Source organism: Polypterus senegalus, chromosome 5, assembly GCF_016835505.1.
Source record: "Polypterus senegalus isolate Bchr_013 chromosome 5, ASM1683550v1, whole genome shotgun sequence".
In the NCBI taxonomy this organism is placed as follows: Eukaryota; Metazoa; Chordata; class Cladistia; order Polypteriformes; family Polypteridae; genus Polypterus; species Polypterus senegalus.
Window position 1 is genome coordinate 39,859,597 of NC_053158.1, and position 25,616 is coordinate 39,885,212.

A 25,616-nucleotide genomic window follows, 5' to 3' on the forward strand; every position below is an offset into this window, starting at 1 on the left:
TTTGAAGTTTAGTTTTGTTGCAGTTTCTTCTCATTGTGTGTTTTTGCATTCTATACATTTTCTTGCTCACAGTCATGTGTGTCTTTGCCACATTTAAAGCTATTTTGTGCTAATTGTGGCATCATAATCTATACTAATAAAAGGCAAAGCCCTCACTGACTCACTCATCACTAATTCTCCAACTTCCCGTGTAGGTAGAAGGCTGAAATTTGGCAGGCTCATTCCTTACAGCTTACTTACAGAAGTTGGGCAGGTTTCATTTCGAAATTCTACATGTAACGATCATAACTGAATCCTACTTTCATACACATATACGTCCATAGCCTGCAGCTCAGTCTCCATGTGAGGCGGAGTTGCGTCCCCCATCCCCACGCCTCCCACGTAATTGGCTGCCCATATAAGGCCATCCGTCGCTCCGGTCTCTTCATTCCCTTCCTTGCTTTGCCACGGTATTCATGTCTCTTTGCTAATAACTGCAGCGGCTTCTCCGCTGTTTTATTGTACGTTTATTACGCTTATAGTTATTGCGTCGGTATTTTAGACTTAGTTTACATTGTTCAGGTACCCATTTCTTTTCCTGTTCCAACCGTACCCTCATTAACATGTCTATCGAGTTGATCACCATCGATCAAAGAACTGTCACTTACCGAGTGGTTTCCATGCCCAGAGATGCCACCTATCTTTTCCATTCTCTTTGTTACATATTGCACAGCCATATCAGGCTCACTTTTGATATCCGGAGGAACATTGTGTCTTATGTATTGAATGACTGGGACAGGTTCAAGGTGTGGACTGATGACGGTACAGGAGATAATTATACTACACAGGAGCACTATAAGAGTGAAATGCTTAAGCCCTTCACCTATGGTTCTGCATGTGAGTTGATGGCTGCCGTTGAATTGTTCGGTTGTCGCTTTCAAGTGTACCAAAATGGCCAAATATTTTACTCCTTTGGAGAACCGCCAATGCCTCTTAAACATCTTAGATTCACAGGTGACAATTTGAGTAGTGGACACTTTGATGTTTATGAATGTTTCAACTCTCAAAAGCTGGATGCGAAGTTATCGATGAAGCCAGTTGTATGCTTACAATGCTTGACAGATGCCAAATGTAACTTCAACACAAGTCCTGCAAATACTATCGTAATTGAAACAAACCGTGAAACTCAAACCGATTTATGACAGCAGCAATCCAAGCTGTGAGAAAACAGTAAAAAGGAGGAATGTCAGACATCGTGGTACATTTTCTGATGCAGCTAGACGAAAACAACTTTGTGACGCTGCCGGCAAATACTTGCAGAAAAATCCACACGTTAATAGACATGCTGTCGCTAAATACTCGCAGGCAAATCCACAAGTTCATAGAGACGCTGCTGCTAAATATTCGCAGGCAAATCCACAAGTTAATACCGGGAATGCCTGTTAAACATCTTAGATTCACGAGTATCGATTTGGGTAGTGAACACTTCGATGAATGAAACCTGTTATCTTTACAACGGTTGACAAACACGGAATGTAACTTGAAGACAACACGTCATCCAAATACGAACCTGATTGAAAGAAATAATGATAATCAAATCCTTGATGACAGCAACACTCATAACAGTGACAAAACAATTACATTGACAATCATGTTACGTTATTTTTAAAATGTTTCCTTTTCTTTTTCATTACTTCTTTAACAAACTACTTCTCCGCTGCAAAGCGCGGGTATTTTGCTAGTATACAGTATATACCAACTAGTCCACATTATGACTTTCCCTGAGAGATTGAAAGGTTTTGATAGTTTGGGCCTTATTGACATCTGACAGTAACTCAGACATTCAGGGAAACTTTCAATCCATAATATTCACCTTTGTTTATGTAAAGCTTTGTGTTTATTTAAATCACAATGTTTTGGCACTAGTTGCAAAAGTATTATGGACAGTTATAGATTTTGATTTAAGCAGTTTAATTTTTAACTTACATTCTGCTAGTTTTATAGCACAGAATTATTTTCTTCTTAAGATCCTATTAAACTTTGTTCTGTCCATCTACCTTACAGAAGACATCAGGAATGATTGCAAAAGCACCTAACTGAGATTCACCATCCTATTTTATTCACTTTTGTAGATTTAACAAATTAATGGCAACACTGACTTCTCATCTACCCAACCTGTCACGTGTTCAAGAAGTAAAACTAACTGCTGGTCCTTTGCCTCTTTAATAGAGGGTGTTTGTCAAACGCCATGAGGTGAACAGGTTCTGCTGTGGTGTCATTTTTATATTCTCTTGTCTTGCCATTATTTTTTCACATAACGGTGACCTCATCAAGTGTTCACATTGTAGTATTTGATTGTTATGCCGTCACATATCATTGTCACACAAAATTGATAAGTCAGGGGCTTTGGTCAAACGCTAGTTTTCAACACTTTTATTCCAAAGAAAGACCTTTTTTAGCTTTTAAAAACCAACTTCTCTGCTAAATCATTGTAGAGGTTTTTGACTTTCATTCATTTTATGTATGAACTTGTCTTTTTCCATGAATAAGCCTACTAATTTATTATATTCCTGTGTAACAAAACAACACTGTCTTGACATTTTTTCCTGTTTTGCTCTTTGATTTCCTGCTTGAATCAAGTTATAAAAATAATCTTTGATTTACATTTCATTAAAAGTAGAAAATGGTCACAACATTCTGACAATGAAATGATAAACTGAACCGAATGACCATAAAGCAGTTTAATCCCTCCTCAACTTTAGTGTTGTTGTAGCTGTGGTTTCACATTTTCAACTAAAGTGTGCGAGTCTCTGAACTGGTGTTGAGCTTTCTGAAATCATCAGTGATTGTAAACTGCATGTGTATCTTGTCCCAGTGGTGTCGAATTAGGTTTGGATCTGTTTTGGATCTCACCCTAAGGTGTTTTTGTTTTTTTTGCCTCCATTCTTTTTTTTTTTTTTACTTTCTCGTTTACATAGTATAGAGAAGGTACAGAAATCGTGAAAAAATTCAACCTCGAGATTTTGATGAATCTTGAAATTTTAGACCTTCCTGAGTCCGAAAATACCATTTTTGAAATTATGTCTGTCTGTAAACTCGAAAACAATTCGACCTCAGTCAATGAGATTTTGTACACTTGTTTTATATCAAAAGTAAGGAATACTTACGGCAACTGGAAGTGGTACTTTAACTGAATACTTTTGTGAATATTCATTGTAGTGAGAAGTCAAGCAAACTATAATTACAGATAGATGATTTAAATTTTGTACAGATATTTATAATGAAAGAAAGCAAACAGATATGACATTTGAGAAAAATTACTCAACGGGAATTTATTTCATATGTATTTCATTTAAACAACCATCCAAATTTTTTGTATCCTGGAAATATAAATGTGTACACAATATTATAAACTGTCTTCTTATATAAAACGCTACCGTGGTTGTCCGTTTGTCTGCCCAGAATTTTAAATCACCTATAGCTTGCAAACCGTTTGACCTATTGACCTGAAACTTGGTACACATATACTACGTGACGTCTACTATCCGCTTTCGGGGAGATGATTTTCATTACTCTTTTTATTTTTATTTTATTTTATTGTAGAATCAACTCTCGGCAGTGGCTTTGCGGTGCATGTGTAAGGGCACCATTCTCATCCCTATCACGTTCACCGTCCCTTCCTCTACCTCTCCATATCTTAAATCGTTCTTGAGGCAGATTGGACACTTAAGTGCCAGCTTCAGTGAAAAATTAAGAAAAACGTACTAAGTAATTGCAACACAAAAACGGACTTAATCAGTTTTAACACGAAAAGATGCCGACAGAAGAAGAGAAGAAGCAGCAAGCGCATCAGCCTCTGAGCAAACGAATGCTAAACATACAGAGAAAGAGTAGGAAAACTATAAGTCAAGTGCATTCACCGTCATGTTCCCGGTAATACATTTAATTTTATGATTTTTTGTTTATTTCCGCCATCATTATCATAATTAAATGTAGCTAAATGCAGTTTTATCTATAGAAATTTATGGCAACAAGTATTATTTAATACTATCACGTTTTCTGTGTTTTTAGGTGACTATAACTTTTTACTTTGCATGTAATCAAGGTAACGCATATGTAATCACGATAAAATTCCACCACCATTTTCAACTTCCCTAAGTGCAAAAATAACATTTTAATATAAAGTTTGATTTTAAATAGAGATAAATGATTGAGTGTCGATATCACCAATTAGTTATGATGAGAAACAAAGAGATATGATATCTGAGAAATATTGGGCAACTGGAAGTGGTTCTAATGACCTTTTCCTTTTATTCTCAGTATATGGGAAAGTCGAAAGGAGTGCACTCCAGATTTTTTCATTTCTTTTCCAAAGGTTCAGTTTTAGCTCTCTTTCTATTAATTGTCTTTTATTTGCCAATTATGCAGTTCTAAGTCTTTTTATTTGTTTAATTTACTCTCTTCTGTGTGATGTTGACAATATTTTAGTTTTTGATGGTGGTGGGTCAAGACCCCTAATTACAACCATTGAGGGACCTGGTTTGGGTTCTCTGTTGTATTTTTTGCTCCTTTTGCTTTCTTAACTTCGCTTGCTGTCTTTTAACCTTTAGTTTTACATTTTTTTTTGGAATTTTCAACTTTTGCCCTTAAAATTACAGTTAGGATTTTTGAAAATTAGATTTGACAGCTTTGCTTCTGTATTTTGCTGTTTCTTTCTGTTTTGCAAATTTATTTAATTGTCTACTTTGTTTCTATTTTGGTGTTCTGACTCAAAAGGGACAGAGAGGGTTTTAGAATAAAGGGATCAAAAGAAGAAAGCAAAGTCAAAAGAGAAGCCAAACTTGTAACCAAAAATGAAAAAACCACTTAGTTGAAGAAGAAATCAAAAGCCCTAATGCCAGAAAGAGTGTTTGGTAACCCAGACATTTGAATAGCAAGTAAATGTACTAAGTGTCTTTATCCAATATTCAGTTTGAAACCGCATGCTGATGAGTTCACCTTTTGCACACTCCCAGAGGCTTATGGGTAAATTACCATAGCAGCAGCTGACTCAACTTTGGCAAAATAGTGATGTCCATAAGCAAAACAAAATGTTGTTGTGGAAAGACATACAAAATTATCAACGTTTTGCTTTTTGTAGATTTATGTTAGGATGAAACTAAGGGCAGAATTAAATCTCTTGGGTGAGAGAGCGGTTGAGAGTATGCGCTGATCACAATGTGTTGTCACACCCACCACACGGCATACCACTTGGATTGAGATCCGAGTGCTGCCATGCAATGGGTGACACCTCAGCACCACACTGACCACTCTGAGTTTATTTTGGCTGAAGAAAACCCAAGAGTAAATGTATAGATTGAAATAAATGATCTTCAATTTCAGAATCAGATAATATTTTGTCCATCCATCCATCCATTTTCCAACCCGCCGAATCTGACGACAGGGTCACGGGGGTCTGCTGGAGCCAATCCCAGCCAACACAGGGCACAAGGCAGGAACCAATCCTGGGCAGGGTGCCAACCCACCGCAGGACACACACAAACACCAAGCACACACTAGGGCTAATTTAGAATCGCCAATCCACCTAACCTGCATGTCTTTGGAAGGAAACCAGAGCGTCCGGAGGAAACCCACGCAGAAACGGGGAAAACATGCAAACTCCACACAGGGAGAACCCGGGAAGCGAACCCGGGTCCCCTAACTGCGAGGCAGCAGCGCTACCACTGCGCCGATAACATTTGTATTTGTGAAATTAATTTTTTGGATTTTTCATTTTGCATTTCATAATTTACATTTCTTTGTATATCTTTCTGCATTTCTTTATTTGTTCGAATATAGTTTTTAAAGATTTAATTAAGGATTGTTGTGGACAGAATCTTGACATTAAAAATCTTATTTTTGTTGCTTTTTTTTTGTTTACATGCCACCTTGCTTGTTGATCATGTGACCACAATCACTGCACTTCTGACACAAAATGACAATAAAATTCTGTGCTGATGATGTGGTGCTTTAACCTTTGGTGGATACAAAACCCTTTATTCTCCTTAGAGATAGAGTTAGCTTTCAATCAAGTAGACCCTAGTAGTAGGATTTGTGTTATGCTTATTATATTCTTTCTGCATTTGACTTTTGTTTTTTGTCCTGGCCCTTTGTTTGCTGGTTCACTGGTTTTGTTTGGCTTCCCTGGTATTCTGACCCTTGCCTGTTGTCACTTCAGGTATTGCTACCTTAATCATCTCCTGGTTTTATTACACTCAAAATAATCTTCAGCCAACTTTACGTGTCCTCAACATATCTGTACTGTGATGCCACAGTGACAAACAATTGTCAAACTGGCACTGGTCAAAAATAATGACAATATAAAAATGCATTTCAAATGAACAATACTAAACAGAAATCATTGTCAGCAGTCTGAAACTATGATTCATAGTAGCTGTTCTTTTAAATAGAATATATTAAGGCTAGATTTAAAATGACATTGTATATATGATGCAGCTGAATATGTTGACCACTAAAGTTAAAAGGCAGATTAAGGGACTGGCATATCTTTAGTGGTCATCCTGAAACCCTCTGAAAACAAAATGGCAACAGAATCAGTAGGAGTGAGAATAACACGTAATCATCAGCACTGTATACTGAAATGAACAATGACAGTTGCAGAATTTTACTACTGTAGCATGATGTATAATTTATTTCCTCATTCTCATTCCTACATAACTTAAGAACCAATTAGAGCAAATTCAATTTGCAAAAATCTGAAGACATGAAATGATGGATGTAATATAATTTAAAGACTTCTTACAGCCAATTTAATGATTACACAGTCACTTAATTTAAACAAAAATCATCAGAACAGTGTTGCCACAATTAATTAGAACCAAGCAGTCCAGTTAGCGCATATTCACATGTACAGTATGTTGGCAATATTTTCAGCCTTAATTTTTCCTCTCTGATTATAATTAGAACAGTAAATGCTGTTCCCAGAAGGATCTTTAAATAAATATATTTTTTTTAAGTCACGCTTAAGTGATTCATATAAAATTTAAAGTAATAAAATAAAACTGGGAAGAAGCATCTCATTTCACTTTCTTACATCACACACACCAGCGATCACCTCATGTCAACTTTATCGACACTTAAATGATCTATCTTGAAGGGTGCAGTGGTGGCAAGAAAGGTTTCTTTATGAATCCAGTCTGCTGGGCTCCAATTGTGCACCCAGTCAATGTCCATGTGGAGTTTGCACATTCTCTCTCTGTGTTTATGTGGGTTTCTTCCAGAATCTCCAGTTTTCCCATCAAATCTTGAAATGTGTGTGTTGCAATAATTGGTAGCTATGCATTGGCCTGTTTGAGTGTGAGTGCAGAAGTGTGTGTGTGTGTGTGTGTGTGTGTGTGTGTGTGTGTGTGTGTGGACACCATGATGGACTGTAGCCCTGTTGGGAGCTGTTTCCTACTTTGTACTTAGTGTTTCTGGGATAGTGACCTTCAGCGACAACAAATTGGATTAAATGGGCTTGGGAATGGTTTAATATGGTAATATCAGTCCTCCCTATATTTCAGATCTGTCATCAAATAATAATTGTATTTTATATATATATATATATATATATATATATATATATATATATATATATATATATATATATATATATATATATATATATATATATATATATATATATATGCATACAGTGCATCCGGAAAGTATTCACAGCGCATCACTTTTTCCAAAATGGATTAAATTCATTTTTTTCCTCAGAATTCAACATACAACACCCCATAATGGCAACGTGAAAAAAGTTTACTTGAGGTTTTTGCAAATTTATTAAAAATAAAAAAATTGAGAAAGCACATGTACAGTACATAAGTATTCACAGCCTTTGCCATGAAGCTCAAAACTGAGCTCAGGTGCATCCTGTTTCCCCTGATCATCCTTGAGAAGTTTCTGCAGCTTAATTGGAGTCCACCTGTGGTAAATTCAGTTGATTGGACATGATTTGGAAAAGCACACACCTGTCTATATAAAGTCCCACAGTTGACAGTTCATGTCAGAGCACAAACCAAGCATGAAGTCAAAGGAATTGTCTCTAGACCCTAAAGACAGGATTGTCTCGAGGCACAAATCTGGGGAAGGTTACAGAAAAATTTCTGCTGCTTTGAAGGTTCCAATGAGCACAGTGGCCTCCATCATCTGTAAGTGGAAGAAGTTCGAAACCACCAGGACTCTTCCTAGAGCTGGCCGGCCATCTAAACTGAGCGATTGGGGAGAAGGGCCTTAGTCAGGGAGGTGACCAAGAACCCGATGGTCACTCTGTCAGAGCTCCAGAGGTCTTCTGTGGAGAGAGGAGAACCTTCCAGAAGGACAACCATCTCTGCAGCAATCCACCAATCAGGCCTGTATGGTAGAGTGGCCAGACGGAAGCCACTCCTTAGTAAAAGGCACATGGCAGCCCGCCTGGAGTTTGCCAAAAGGCACCTGAAGGACTCTCAGACCACGAGAAACAAAATTCTCTGGTCTGATGAGACAAAGATTGAACTCTTTGGTGTGAATGCCAGGCATCAAGTTTGGAGGAAACCAGGCACCGCTCATCACCAGACAATACCATCCCTACAGTGAAGCATGGTGGTGGCAGCATCATGCTGTGGGGATGTTCTTCAGCGGCAGGAACTGAGAGACTAGTCAGGATACAGGGAAAGATGACTGCAGCAATGTACAGAGACATCCTGGATGAAAACCTGCTCCAGAGCGCTCTTGACCTCAGACTGGGACGACGGTTCATCTTTCAGCAGGACAACGACCCTAAGCACACAGCCAAGATATCAAAGGAGTGGCTTCAGGACAACTCTGTAAATGTCCTTGAGTGGCCGAGCCAGAGCCCAGACTTGAATCCGATTGAACATCTCAGGAGAGATCTTAAAATGGCTGTGCACCGACGCTTCCCATCCAACCTGATGGAGCTTGAGCGGTGCTGCAAAGAGGAATGGGCGAAACTGGCCAAGGATAGGTGTGACAAGCTTGTGGCATCATATTCAAAAAGACTTGAGGCTGTAATTGCTGCCAAAGGTTCATCGACAAAGTATTGGGCAAAGGCTGTGAATACTTATGTACATGTGATTTCTCAGTTTTTTTATTTTTTAATAAATTTGCAAAAACTTCAAGTAAACTTTTTTCATTATGGGTGTTGTGTGTAGAATTCTGAGGAATATATATATATATATATATATATATATATATATATATATATATATATATATATATATATATATATATATATATATATATATATATATATATATATATATATATATATATATATACAGTGAAACCTCGGTTTGTGAGCATAATTCATTCTGGAAACGTGCTCGCAATCCAATGCACTCGTATATCAAAGCAAATTTCCCCATAAGAAATAATGGAAACGTAGGTGATTTGTTCCACAATCAAAAACTATTCATATAAAAATGATTAATACAAAATATAAAGTAAAAATACATAACACAAATTAACCTGCACTTTACCTTTGAAAAGAATCATGGCTGGTGTGAGTGAGTTTCTAAACTCTTTTGAGATTCCACCCAACAGGACGATAGGCGGAAGAGCGTCCCAAAACACTGCAGCAGTTCACCGTAAAAGCATATAATGCATGCTATAAGTGCCTGCCGTTGATGGGTAATACAGTAACGTTATAAATGCGCAGGGCACAGTATTACTAGGCCCCAACCTTGTCTGACTGCTGTGTCTGTGTATAGGAGAGTGGCAGATCCCGCTACAATAAATAACCGTGCTGTTCCTGTTTCAAGCTGACTAAAGCTGGTGTTGCTAAAGTACTGAGACTCAGCTTTGTGTTTTGGGGTGCAAGACAGAGACTCACACGTTACAACACAAGGTTCCACTGTGTATATATATATGTGTGTGTGTGTGTGTCTATATATATATTTTTTTTTTGTGATGGAACCAGGCCATCAACAAGCCCAAACCCAAGACAAAAATACGGCAGCACAGTCCTGAGTTCAAATAATGGAAGGTTTATTATCAAAAATATTTCCAAAAGTAGCACAAGCACAAATCACAGGTCCAACTCACCTAGATAAGGGAGTGTGGTCACTCTTATTAAAGACCCGTGAGTACTTCTGGTGCCAGGTCCATTGCCTGATGGAAGTACTTCTGGGTTATATGGAAGTCCCATAGATTGTGGAGAGCACATCTCGCAACAGCATCCCCCTTGGTCCCCAGCAGGGCTGTATTGCCGAACTACATCTCCCAGCATTCCCTGCTGGTTCCCAAATGGGTGCCAATACATAGGGCTGCTGCCATTTAGCCTACTGGGGGAATAAAGAGTTCCCAGCAACATTTTCTTCCAGTAGGGTGCCATCCCTTTTGTCTATCTCTTCTGTGTCTGACTCCTTCCTCTCTCCTGACCAGGATGCCCATCTGCTTACTCAGAGCCTCCCGTCCAGGTATGGAACCATTCCCCTTTCTGGTTGGGATGCCCTTTCAACCCATGTGGCAGTGACATATATATATATCGCCCACCCCCCTTGGGGGGCACGCTTCATGCTCGCCATTTCATGTCTCTGCCGATTGCGTTGTGAAGGGGAAGGCTGAATGCACGCTAAGGAAATGTGGACGGATCAGCTGCTGTCTTGCAGCTGGTGCTACCGAGCTGCGTGTTCTACATATTGCGCTGCTTGTCGATCATTTAAAAGCCTTTACAGCATCTGCTGCTGCCATACTGCATGATCTGCATGTCGCACTGCGCAACAATCATTTAAAAGCCTGTACAGCAGCTGTCCTTTTGGCTCACTTGTTTGTCGTCGCGGGACGTTAAAGTGTCTCAGAGAAATTGTTTGTAAGTAGGGCGTGACGTGCAAGTAGTCTTGCGGGACTTCAAAGTGTCTCCCTGAGATGATCACGTCTCGACCCAAGATTTTTTATATAATAGATAGATATATAAATAATACATTTTTTCACATATTTACTTGCAAAAAACTGAAACTAAAACACTGCTCTTAGTCTTAATAGAAAGCTTACGACATAATATGTACTGTTGAAGCAAAAAATTTGTATCTTCTTATGCCAAACTGCTGAAGAACATCTGCTAAGTGTGAGGCGTAACCAGCCAACAGTACTACACAGCAAGATAACGTGAAAAAGAACTCCAGTGGTGACATCTCCTGAATGTCAAGCCAAACGCACGAGACACTTCAGTGATGATAAGATGCCACACATACGCCACAATACAGAATGCAAGAATGACAACAACAGGACAAACGAGGAGAATGTCAAATACTCACCGCTTTCACCCATATGCAAACATTTGCTTTTACAAGCTTGCATACATGTTTGGTTGAGGAGCGCTACTTTCAAAAGCTGGATTAGCGATGCGCTCAAGGGGTGGCCATAATGGAACTGCTCATCTTGCTCTATATGAACCACCTTTATTTGAGGACTGAAGGTCTACATATTTCCTAGTAATAATATTGATACTGAAAATAATAAAGAAGCATACTGCAGGCAGCAGACTTGGAGTAAAACAGGAGGATTCCGGAATGTTAATATTAATTCTTTTTTTTTTTGAGACTGTATTGATGCCTCTCCCCATTTTAGTCGTAAAAGATCTTAAAGAAACTTGTCAGCTATCCTAGCATATGACTGCTCACATATTTTTTGTTAAGAAACATTGTTTTCTAAACACATTTAGAAAACCTGAGTCTGAAGAAATTTCATTCAGCTCTTTGTAGGCTATTATTAATTCTCTAGAATTTCCAGTTGGTGTTTTAAAAGGACATTGGTTTGTTTTGGTTCCATATTCAAGCTGATTCTTGGTAGCCATTAGTAGATGCAAATTAGGACGGACTTGGCAGTGTCTTTTATATAGTAAGTAACTCCCAAGTCCACATTGTGCAGTGTGTTCAGTGGCTCCAGTTTTGAGACATTTTTTTATTCCATACACTCTGTATGTCTGCCTCAACAGTAAATCCAAACTATGTATTGGGCCAAAGCATGAACAAAAGACTAGGGTGATGCGGAGGTGTAGCAGTCAGTGCTGCCTCCTACCAGGTCTGAGGACTACTATTCAGTTTGCGACCAGATCACTAATTATTTGGAAATTATTGATTCTGAATTGACCTGGTTTAAGGTTCTTGCCCTGATAGACTTCTGCTCTCCGAATTACCCTTTAACAGCTGAAGCAAGTGTCCTTAAGACTCTGGTTAGTTATTCATTTGAAAATGAATTAAGTTTGACTTACAGTGTGACTCTGGGCAAGATTACACTCCAAATACCATAATTTTTATGATTTGTTCTTTATTACAACAACAACAACATTTATTTATATAGCACATTTTCATACAAACAGTAGCTCAAAGTGCTTTACACAAAGAATAGAAAAATAAAAGACACAATAAGAAAAACAAAATAAATCAACATTAATTAACATCCATATTAGTGAAGATGTTATCTATTTAGAACTTTTAGACTTTAGAATACTGAAATGCAGCAAAGTTGGTACACAGACTATCATTACTCAAACTACCAAACCCAATAGTCAAAATAGGAGACAAACAAAGATTCTAATACCTAAAAGATGTCTAGAGTTTGTAGTCTTTCCTTAACTTTTGGTTAAGTTTGGATATGTAGCTGTGGGTGCCACCATCTTATGAAGAGGCAGATCAATAATATTTGGGACATGGAAAGAAACTGAACTGCCTTTATGGACAAGATGAAATTCACACATTCACCACAAAATATGACCAGGCCAGGAATTAAATCTAGCTGCGCTGCATAAACAAAAAAAAGCAAAAAAGGAGTAAAATAAAACTTTTCTAATTCAAAGTGATCAAACTTCCTCATAAACGGATCCTGCAGGGTGTGGTCGAGTGCAAGAATGATGCTGTAAGAAAATTTGGGGCACCAACCGGTTTATTTTCTGAAGACACAAAAACAGAACAAAAGGGTCACTTTAATGTGTATTCATCCTGTTATGTGGGCTCAGCTTATCAGGCTCATTGGCCAAGGTCACTGTGGTACCAGATCACCATCTGATAGGTTGCTTGTGACAATAATGCCACCTTCTTCCAGGAGGCTTGAGTTTTTATGGAGGCTGAACTGGACGGGGCAAGGTCAGTTGCCCTCACTGGACCACTTCTTGGCACTGTACAGAAAAAAGGAGATGACAGTGTTAGTGATAGCGCCCCCTCTCGTCCCAATGGGTTATTACATAACCCGACAAAGTCGGTGAGGACGTCCTCTGACGTGCATGAGTGACAAGATAAAAAAATAACTCAAAACACATGCATGAAATGTGTTAATTGTTACATTATGAGGAGCAATATTCATTTTAAATAATGAATATCCAGAATGCTTCGGGATCTTTGGCAGTGTGCAGTGACACAAACAGCATGCTTAAACATGGGAACTGAGTCTAATACGATGAGACTGCACTTTTAAATACTCCAGTACAGTATTTCAGAGTTAATCAGACATTTTCATTCTGATTGACTGTATTCTCTATCAAAATGTCTGTATTGTGTGTGAGTGATGCATACCTCAACTGAACACAGCAGAAATCGTATGGTGCTCAGTTTTGTGGATGTGGCATCTCTTTGGCATTGCACAGGTAATATCAATCCTGACATGTTAAAGAAAGTCTGTTATATACAAACAATAGGTTGTAATTTTAAATGCTTTTGGGCTACTAAAGGTTATTACATACAGTCTTCTTCTTTTGACTGCTCCCATTAGGGGTTGCCACAGCAGATCATCTTCTTCCATATCTTTCTGTCCTCTACATCTTGTTCTGTCACACCCATCACCTGCATGTCCTTTCTCACCACATCCATAATCCTTCGCTTAGGCCTTCCTCTTTTTCTCTTGCCTGGCAGCTCTATCCTTCTCCCAATATACTCAGCATCTCTCCTCTGCACATGTTCAAACCAATGCAATCGCGCCTTTCTGACTTTGTCTCCCAACCGTCCAACTTGAGCTGACCCTCTAATGTCCTCATTTCTAATCCTGTCCATCCTTGTCACACCCAATGCAAATCTTAGCATCTTTAACTCTGCCACCTCCAGCTCTCTCTCCTGCTTTCTGGTCAGTGCCACCGTCTCCAACCCATATAACATAGCTGGTCTCACTATCATCCTGTAGACCTTCTCTTTCACTCTTGCTGATACCCATCTGTCACAAATTACTCTGCACCTTCTCCACCCATTCCACCCTGCCTGCACTCTCTTCTTCACCTCTCTTCCATAATCCCCGTTACTCTGTACCTTCACCAGCTCTACTCCTTGCATCCTCACCATTCCACTGACCTTCCTCTCATTTACACACATGTATTATTTATATACCATTAACAGCGGACTGCACGAAAATGTACAGTGAATACACTTGACTTGAGCATGCATAGTTTTCATCCTCTTTCTTTGTATGTTTAGCATTTATTTGCTCAGTGGTTGAGGCGCTTGCTGCTTCCTGAGCAGCTCTTCTTTTCTCCACCCTAGCTGCCCGCTTCTTCTCTTCTTTCATCAGCATCTTTTTGTGTTAAAACTGATTAAATCAATATTTGTGTTGCAGTTACTTAGTATGTTTTCTTTCATTTTTCACTTAAGCTGGCACTTAAGTCTTCAATCTCCCTCAAAAATTATTTAAGACTAGCAAAATACCCGCGCTTCGCAGCGGAGAAGTAGTGTGTTGAAGAAGCAATGAAAAAGAAAAGGAAACATTTTGAAAATAACGTAACATGATTGTCAATGTAATTGTTTTGTCACTGTTGTGAGTGATGAGTGTTGCTGTCATATATATATATATATATATATATAAATATATATATATATATCTACATATATACACATACATATACATACACACATACATACATACACACACATATATACACACATATATATATATATATATATATATACACACACACATATATAAACATATATATACATATACATACATATCTACATATATACACACACAGCTATTTCGTATCAGTGCAATACGCTGCTTGTTAAAACGGATAACTCCCGCTCTTACGCAAGTCTGCGTGGATATTATGAACTATCGTATTTGTTCAAGTTCTATTTAAATTTTAAATAGAAGGAATTTTTATTTAGTCGACAGAAATATCTTTGGTAGGAATGGTAAAACAGACAGGAATATTATTCTTGAATAAATCAACTCAAACCTTAAATAACTTAAAAGAACAAACATTCAAATTTCTTTACTCTTATGTAAATTTATATAAAAAATAAACTTAGATTTTAAATATCCCAAAAGATTTTGCTCTCCATAAAAATATATCCTTTCAAAATTATACAAATTCAAATATGAACATGCTGCATAACAAAACCTGGAAATATAAATAAAATGTGTTCCTTTCAGCAATAACAAATCAAATCATTCAGTTGTCTTTGCTCATATGTCATTTTAGAGCTGGACGCCTGGCATCTTTTTTTGGCAACAGGTTCGTTTCTGTTTGGTGTGAGGTTCTGTGTTGTGGAGATTCTCAGGATGGATTGCAGGTGCTCATCAGTGAGGCGACTCCTGTGTGCTGTTTTGTTAGTCTTTATCACTGAGAAGAGCTTCTCACACAGATATGTGCTACCAAACATGCACAAGGTTCGAGCCGCATGTAGACGGACTTTTTTTGTTCTTCAAAGTCACCAAAGCGCCGTGCAAACTCAGTGCGCCAGTTTATCAGCAAAGTGCGATTTGGGAACACCGTAGTGACGACTTGGTTTAACATTACTTGGCAACAGGGAAAGTTGCACTGGTGCATTTGTGTCTCCCATAAAAGCAACTTCACTTGAAATCACTTTGTGATTGTGCACGGGTAAAACGTCCGCTGGTGTCAGATTCTTATTTAATTCTTCTGCTTTCTGTATCTTCTGCATTGCATTCAGGTCTTTCAGCCTCACTGATGAGCACCTGCAATCCATCCTGAGAATCTCCACAACACAGAACTCCCTGATGTTTTGTCTCATAGTGCCGTCTTAGATTAAATTCTGTAATTACAGCCACATTAGCTCCACAAATGAGACACACGGGTTCAGTAAACATATACTCAGCCTCCCATCGGTTTTAAAGGCTCTATTTTCAGAATCAACTTTTCTCTTCAGCATCGTGTGAGCTAGCTTCGCAATAACTTGCAGCATCATAAGCTAGACTTGATTAACGCGTAAGTGTTCAAGGCAGCTGAAGCGCTGCATTATGGGATCTGTAGTTTATTGTGTTACCAGCGCTTCATATACCCGGGCCATTAATAACAATAATACAGTATATAAAATGATCTTGCTGGCTGGATATAATTACACGCCGGGCGGATGTGGCCCGCGCCCTTGAGTTTGACACATATGGACTAAATAGAACTTGAAAAGATATATTTTTTCAAATGTGATCGCAATTCAGATAGAGTTGACGCACTACAGCCTGCATGCCTCAATAAGTCATCCTCCCTCGCTCTTACTTTTTACCGCTCATCTAATGAATACACTGAGTATGGCTTTACCAAAACAATCATTGATGGCGAATAAAGTATCCATTATTCGAGTATGTAGATCGGGATATATATATACATATATATATACCCGCGATCGCAGTGAGAAGTAGTGTGTTAAAAAGCTAGAAAAGAAAAGGGAACATTTTAAAAATAACGTAACATGACTGTCAATATACAGTATTTGTTTTGTGAGTGTTACTGAGTGTTGCTGTCATCAATGATTTGATTATCATTATTTCTTTCAATCAGGTTTGTATTTGTAGGATGTGTTGTGTTCAAGTTACATTCCGTGTTTGTCAATCGCTGTAAAGATGACAGGTTTCATTCATCGATTCGCTTCTTACTGCATCAATAAACAGCTCGTCTTCTTCTTTATCCGAGACCTGACACACTGCATGCACGGGTTTTTTTTTTACACTGTCTTCCTTTAGCGGACATTGACTTTTTCCACCGTGTGCTTTGTTTCCGCAGTAGCTGGATTTATGAATCTGCTTGTATGTATCAGACGCTTCATATTTTTGCTGCCTTTTCAATTGTGTAATTCGGTTTTGTTCAGCCTTTTGGAACTGTTGCTTTTATCTGTGCACTGCGCCAGTTCACGTGAGCCGCCGGTGTACTTGCATCGAAGGTTCCCAGCTGTGCTGGTGCCATCTCGTGCTATGTCCATGGCTGTATTTAATGTTACCTTAGTCCTGGCACTTAAAACTTTCTCTCGCAGTTTCACTGAGTTTGTGCCAAACACCACGCTGACCATCTCATCTTCCTCTGCATAAACACAGTCCTTAACCCGTGAATATTTAGTGGAGTTTGCTATTGGATTGCCGCTGACGGACGGCCTTATATGGGCAGGCACTAAATTACAAACGCCAGCGGCAGGCTGTCTATGAACTTAATTTTAAAGTGTAGGGTTTACATCGTGCTTTGTTTCAAGTAGCAGAACTCATCAATATGGTTGTATATGTCACTCGCCGCTTCTTATTGTTTCGCTGCCTTCTCAATTTTATAATGCATGTTTTCTTCAGCGCTTTTTGGAGGTCTTCCTGATTTTCTATGTACTGCGTGATTACGTGGGAGGCGTGATGATGTCACATGAAACTCCCCCACGGCGTTCAAGCTCATCTCCATTACAGTAAATGGAGAAAAACAGCTTCCAGTTATGACCATTACGCGTAGAATTTCGATATAAAACCTGCCCAACTTTTGTAAGGAAGCTGTAAGGAATGAACCTGCCAAATTTCAGCCTTCCACCCACACGGGAAGTTGGAGAATTAGTGATGAGTCAGTGAGTGAGTGAGTGAGTGAGTGAGTGAGGGCTTTGCCTTTTATTAGTATAGATATGAAGAGGTAGGAGAAGTAATGGCGAAGGTGATAGGGATGAAAACGGCACCCGTGCACATGCACTGCATGGCCGCTCAGCTGGCCACTGCCAAGAGTTGATTCAGCAATAAAATAAAATAAAAATAAAAAGAGGAATAACCTTGGAGGTCAATCATCACTCTGAAACATGTAGTATATGTGTACCAAATTACAAGTCAACAGTTCAAACAGTTTGCGAGGTACAGGTGATTTAAAATCCTGGATAGACAAATGAACAGCTATGGTAGCGTATTATATATATATATATATATATATATATATATATATATATATATATATATATATATATAAAAATATACACACACACATCTGGGTGCCCCCTGGCGCTGTCCACAGGCCCCTATAGGGTTGAGCTTCCATGCTCCTTTCCCGTGGTCCCCAAAGCCACCAGGGCAGTTGCCCCCTCATGGTCTGGAGGAGGTGTAATTCGCTCACCACTATATATATATATATATGCACACTCATATGCATGGACGTTTTCACATTTTATTACTATGCAGTGAGTTATTTTGTATTTTGCATTTATAATTAATTTAGACCATTTTGCAGAGATCTGTTTCACTTTGAGATTAGAGTCCTTTTTACATTTAATCAGTGTCAAAAAAGCCAAATAAATCTGTTGTAATTCAGTAGTGTATAATAATAAAACGTGAAAGCTTGCACATAGAGTGTTTACTTTTTGTAAGGCACAATACTTGACTGTTTTGAGTGAGGAACTAATTGAACAACAGTGATTTTTTTCATTGTCTTATTTCCACTTTCAGGCAGATGCTGGAGCTATAGGCGATATATACAAGGTGAGGGTCAGCTGTGATAAGATGGCAGACTTTGCAGGCTGGCATTTAAAATCTATCCACATGGAAGAGCTGCGCACAGAAAAAGAACTCAATTTTGACTGTAACTGTTGGCTCGCAAGGAACACAGAAGATGCAGAAACTGTGAAAGAATTTCCCGCGGTGGCAAAGGGCCAACAAGCTCTCCAGGGTAAGGACGCAAAAAAAAAAACATGCAGATGCTCTTATTTTTAATGATAAACAACTGTTTAGACATTGACTATTTAAAAATTTTGATTATCAAAGTTTGCCTAAAATACCTTTAGATATCTCTTTATTTATGTGTGTCAAATGGTTAATATGTACAATATACAAATAGCAGTCCTCTCGTTTGAGAGAAAAATTCTGTATTGTGCTTTTGGTGTCTTTATGTCTGCTTTTGTAAAGAGTTCAGACTGTTTCCCTCAACAATGCTGGTGTTTTTATTTTTTTGTGTTTCATCTTGTGAGTGTATTTTTGAGACAACAAGAAAAGTGAATGAGACACTCATATACATGCCTAATATTTATTTACAGCCAGAGATGGAAAACTTTGTATTATAAATTTGATCGTATGTTGAAATGTGTGACTATGGGCAGTCCATGCTCCAACCAATATACAGAAGGCTTTGAACAAAGAAAGCTGATCCCAAAAATCTGTTTAGATCAGCAGTTTGCAATTCAATTCAGTTTATTATTGCATTGCGCTCTTCACTGATTGCCGGCATACAGTGCTGTGATAAGTTCACAGGTAGATACAAATGCAAACTTTACAAAGTACTAATTACATAATGAATACACACAATGACAGATTTGTTTAAACAGACAGGAAAACAATGTAGTTTGAAAGTGATTAGAATAAATGGAGTCCATTAATTAATTAATTGTTCAATATGGCTGTAAGTATAAGCAGTATGGTCAATCTGCAGATTATAATGAAAAATGTTAGGCCCTGACTGTATCTTTAAAGCGGAGTGTCATAGTGACCTGCCACTTTTGAAACATATTTGTTGTTTCGTCAAAACATATTAACTCCTTAGTCATCTGTTTTTTACAAGTTTTTCTGATTTACAACCCTGCTGTAAACCTGTAAATAAACTTTCACACATTTTGTCAAATTTTAAAACAAATGATTTAAGTGAGTTTCAGGGAATTGCCGTGCATATCATATATGGCAATAATCTTTATATGCTACAGCCTTACATTTCAAGAATGTATTTCAAGATTGTAATTGAAGAAAGTGATATCCCAGAAGAGATGAATGATGTTTCCTGACCCAGCTAGGACACCATCAAAATTAAATGGAGGGCAAACAAGATGGTTGGTGCATTTTCCAGCCAATAGGCCATTGTACATGGCCAGTATGGATGGATGGATGGTGCTGTCTCAGAGGGCCATGTTCTCTGGATGACAGTATCCCTCTCATCAACCTTCCATTTGGATGCCTGCAGGGCTGCATGGGAATTGCATTCCCAGTGGCTATCCCTGTTGGAGTCTTTGGATGCCACTTGAGGAAGAGACTGGAGGGAAGCTCTCCTGTTCTATAAAGGTTCTTTCTGACCCAGACATGCTTTTAGTAGTCAACATTATTACATCCATGTCCAGCCTGAAAAAGACCCTCTTCTCTTCATCCTAAGATGACAACACTCACCCAGAGAGAAGGGAACAGCGAGAAGACTATTGGCTGTACCTTTATGATGTGCATTTTGAATTTTCTAAAAGTTATTATGTCCAATAATTAAGTCATTTCAGACAGGAACTTGTATCAGAGACAGTTGTGTTCAGGGTTTGGGGTGCAGAACACCATCTAACGGGTTACAAAATAGAATTACAGAGCAAATTTCTTTCAGTATTATGGTTCTCAATCTATACTGAATATATATGAACTGAAAATACCAATTGTGCAGGATCACCGTCATGATGTAAGAGACAGTTCTATGAAGCTTACTGAAATTGCTTTTTTTTTTTAATCCAGGAAATAAGGTAAAATACCATTTGCCCTAAATTGAGCTAATTCCAACTCACTAAAGATGAGCGAGTGATTCATGAGTTACTGTATCTAGAGGTGCTTCCAAAACATGTTGCAATAAGTTGAAACCTGCTATGACACTGCACTTGAGAGATACAGAGTTGGTCCCAAACATTCTGACCACACTTCATATTTACTGTTTTAATTCTTTTTTAGGGGCGGCGTGGTGGTACAATGGATAGCGCTGCTGCCTCGTAGTTAGTTTGCTTCCTGGGTCCTCCCAGTGTGGAGTTTGCATGTTCTCCTCATGTCTGCATGGGTTTCCTCCTTTTAAGAAGTCTGTGTTGTTGCTAAGTTTGGTGTTTCTCTCTTACTTAAATATCTATTCCTCAAAAATGGAATTAGGATGCACTGAATTTATTTTTTCCAAATGACAATTATTGCAACATTTACTGAAAGAAACTCAGACTAAATTATTAAATGCTATTTTTAATTATTGATTTCCTAATAAATGATTTAGTTATCAATGTTTGCATAATTCAAATGATTCACTATATGTTTAGGTTAGGACATTTCAGGAAATGCTCAGGTGTACTTTTATTATTTGGAAAACTTGTAAGAATAGAACTAGAAACATGTTGCCGTATGAATGAGTATTTTAACAAACCAGGGATTTGGCATTTGGCAGTTTAATTTAAGACTTTTTATGTTTGTTTCTGTGGCTGTTTTTTATCATTATTATCGGGCTCAGTTTTTTGGATTGTTGTAGTTATTTTCAGATGCCATGTTGTTTACAGTTCCTTTTCCAGTCCCACCATTATAAGATACCAATTTTGGGCATCCAAGATTTTGGATTTATTTAAAAAAAACTATTATTCCATCATAGTTAGTCAGGGATATACTGTATAACACTAGTTACTTGAAAGATCTTTGGTTTGATATTTAGCTACCATGTCTCTTTTTGTGCTCTGGCTTTGAAGTTTGGTTTGATCATTTCTTTTGGTATTTTGACCCCATAATTGACTTGGCTTTTGTCGGACTACATTTGTGCTTTCCATTTCCTTGCCAGTTCCATCTGGAACTTCTTAAACAAACATGAGTTGACTGAGCCAGGGAGGTACATAAGATACATCTAGTGGATTGTCCTACACCTGATTACTACAGGGAGGTCATCATTGGTTCTTTACCTCTTTACCTTGAATATGAAGAGTATCAAACTTTTACAAGTCATCAGTATTTATAATGCAATGAAACATAATACAAAATTAGTTATTTTTATGACAAAATCTCTTGTTTGTTGATTTGCAGTAAATCAATACCTCGTATCTGTCCACACTGGTGAAAAGTGGGGAGCTGGAACATTTTCAAATGTCTACATTACAGTTTATGGTGAACGAGGAGACACTGGAGCACGGAAACTGCAGCACTCCCTAGCTGACGGTCAGAAATTTCAAAGGGGCAAGGTACAATATCATACAGAAATACAGTATATAGTGCATTGCTTTTTATTCACAAGTCTTCTAATTTTTTATTACGCTTTAATGTAAAAAAAAAAGCTATTTCCATTTGTGTTAAGTATAATTTTCCAATATAATAATGTTTCCACATGACATACATCTATAGATATATTTAAATGTAATGTTGTAGCAATCAACAATTAAAAATACATTTAATTTATTATTTTTTTAAATATACTATAGTTCCATGTGACCATGAAATGGAATAAAAGGGTCAAATAATGAACGAATTAAATGATCTGTAAATTTTTACAGCACTCTGGTTTTAAAAATGAAAGTATGCCATACAGTACTTAATTGAAAGAACTGAATTATAAGAGATAAAAATAAAACCAACATTCACACTTTTGGAACTTTTGGTTAAGTGAGATATGGAATCAGTTCAATCATTGATTTAATTTGCTTCAATTATTAGGCACCATTTTGTCATCTACCTGCTGGCTAATCAAGTTAGACGAAATGAATTTTCGTCAAGCTTTTTTAACTCTCTTATATTTTAGTCAAAGACTTTCAGAAATTAGATTAAACTATTTTAAGCCATTTCATTATAATAACTCTATACATTCAAAACTTTAATTTGTTCATAAATTACAAGGTTAAACTAGAGTAATTTATCCCTTATGTGCCATTAAACCTTCATTTTAAAATGAGTAATATGCTGAATAATTTTTCTGGTTTATCGCAGGTCGACTTGTTTTCACTGGAAGCAGTTTCCCTTGGTCAGCTGAAGAAGGTCGTTCTTGGTCATGATGGAGAGGGCTATGGAGCTGGGATGTATCTCAGTTTTGTAACAGTGCGAGAGTCCAGGAGGTCACAAAAAGAAGCACTGTTTCCTTGTTTCAAATGGCTTGATGATCACATTGGTGACCAGAAGACTGTATGCAAGATGAAGCTAATGGGTATGTCTCTCTAGATCTGGGCTTCACGAGTTCAGTCCTGGGACCCCCGGTGGGTGCAGGTTTTTATTCCAGGTAGTTTTACAGTAGGTGAGCCATTTCCCCTTAAATTGATATCATTGTTTAATCAGCTTGTCTTTGTTTTCTGCTCTTTCGTTGTTTTTAGAAGTGTGAGAATTATCTTTATATGAAATTCAGAAATATTTGTATTTTTCCATTGCCTAAAATACCTAACTCTCTTTTGCCATTTTCCTATTAATTTGACTTTCTTCTGTGAAATTTGCTCCCTTAATTGTATCCCAATAATTAAAATTAATCAATGACACAGCAGATGCAGAAGCAAACAACATGGATTTCTGTAAGGCTGCAGCTACTTCAGTGTCAGACTTAAAAATGATAGATAGATTAAATAACAAGAACAACTGTAAAGGCAGAATGAAAATCACGATGATGACGGAAACCTTTAAATCCAAAATAAAAATATTAAACTATCCTTATGTAATGTATATTTATGTTTTCTAAATTCTAATTTAAAATGTAGTCATCCCAAATTTCTGAATTGACATGAAAAACTGAGATTGAGAGGAAACACGTTGCTTCGTTAAGACGGAAGCCCAGTTACAAACAGAAGCTGCTTGGAAGAAAATTCAGAACCATTGCTGTAAATTAATTTGTATTACTGCTACCAGTTTTCATCACACATTTTACAGCCTTAAATTCCGTAGTTAAGAGGTTACCATTAAGTCATGAATTGTAAACTACTGAAAATACTTTATTATGTATGCATATTTTAGTTTAATCTGTGAATCTTTACCAGGTAATAAAAAATAAATGTTAAAGATGTTTTGTAGAGTTTAGATTTTTCTCCAAGTTCTCATAATACACTATTTTGTTTGATGCTTCATAAAGAACAGAATTTTTTCAAAATTAAGGAAGTGAATTAGATTCAGAAAGAAGTTAACTCTGAAAGCAATTTGTCTACAATTGTGACGAGCAAAACAATTTGTGCAAATTGAATTTGCAGTGAAACTCATTGTTTAGTGCCACAAAATAAATCATGTTTCTCTTTCAGAAAAATTTGTGTAATACACACAAGAAGAAAGGTATTTAGTTTTTGTCTGGAAGTGTTTTCATGCATCGATTCCTTGTCTGTCTGCATATTATTTAGTATTTGATTTAAGATCTAAAGTGGAATGAAAAGATCACCAGAAGTGTGCATATCCTTAACTAGGATAAAGCGTTTGCTAGGTAATGCAGAAGAGGGGAGCAACTTTCTGTGTACCAAGCTTTTTCTGTGGGGAAAACACAGTAATGTGTACAATAGTGTGTTTTAGTCTGTCTTTTTATGGGAAAATGTACCGCATTTCTCCGCTGTGATGTGATCGGGAGTCATAAATGGAATTGATTCTACCAGTGTGGTACGGATTACATGCTTTATGTAGCTGCAGAAAAGAACACGTGTAAATGCGGAAGTAGAATTCCCTGTTTTCCATCAAAGAAAATGCTTTAAAACCCAGAAAATGACTTTCTTCAGTCATATAAATTGTTTTATAAAAATTCAGACTGCTAGCAAGTTTCCAAACTCCAATGTGAATTTCTCCTTTGTAAGAAATATGAAGAAACCCCCTAAAATAACAAAAACGTGTACTCCTTACAGTTTTGTAGTCCAGATTCCCCATTATATTTTCCACTCCATTCCACTTGCATTCAAGAATCACCTTAATGAATTATAAAACTCTCTCTCTCTCTCTCTCTATCTATGTATATATATATATATATATATATATAGAGAGAGAGAGAGAGAGAGAGCACTTAATCATCACAGTCTAACACCACATCAATTAAGCTTCAGAGATATCAGTCTGTCCAATAAACTTCACCTGCTTTGGTGTAAAAGAAAGTGACAACAGGTACACTGGTGAGGCAACAGCAAGAAAACCCCCAAAAAGGGAATGGTTTTTCAGGTGGTGCCTACAGACACTTGCTCTCTCCTTATTCTTCTTGACTGATTCTTCTCTAGTTTTGCATTTTGCTTGTGTCCTTTTTACTACTGGTAGCATGAGATGTGATGTATTGGGGCTTCCAACACCACCAAGTAGTGTCACAGATCAGATGCTCTGATGTAGATCAGGGAGGAGATACCCCCCCCACCAGGACACCAATCACTGTCTCATCAGGAACATGCCCAGATGTTTTCGAGAGTGCATACAGGCACGTGGGGGCAAAACACACTTCTGAGTCACATCATGAGCTGCCGTTAGGAAATTTACGCAAGATGGATCAGTCTGTGAATTCAGTTTTTGACTTTGAGTTTTTGGCGTGATGTTTAACAAAAGTTAAGCAGGTTTCATTTCGAAATTTTACACGTAACAGTCATAACTAAATCCTACTTACGTACATATATATACGGCCATAGCCTGCAGCTCGGTCGCCGTGTGAGGTGGAGTTGCGTCACCCATCACCACGCCTCCCACATAGTTGAGTGCCTGCCCATATAAGGCCATCTGTCAGCAGCAATCCAATAGACACGCTGCTGCTACGAGGCGTTTGTCATGCC

At 37.7% G+C, this 25,616-nt stretch overlaps 1 protein-coding gene across 1 annotated transcript in view; it reads left to right on the forward strand.

The window, feature by feature from the left end:
• Nucleotides 1-25,616, forward strand: part of LOC120529864 (lipoxygenase homology domain-containing protein 1-like) — a 419,576-nt gene that overhangs the window by 154,199 nt on the left and 239,761 nt on the right. The window contains exons 33-35 of the mRNA XM_039754083.1: nucleotides 18,631-18,850; nucleotides 21,955-22,109; nucleotides 22,849-23,062. Of these exons, the coding sequence (XP_039610017.1) occupies nucleotides 18,631-18,850; nucleotides 21,955-22,109; nucleotides 22,849-23,062 (589 nt within the window). The remainder of the gene's footprint in view (nucleotides 1-18,630; nucleotides 18,851-21,954; nucleotides 22,110-22,848; nucleotides 23,063-25,616) is intronic.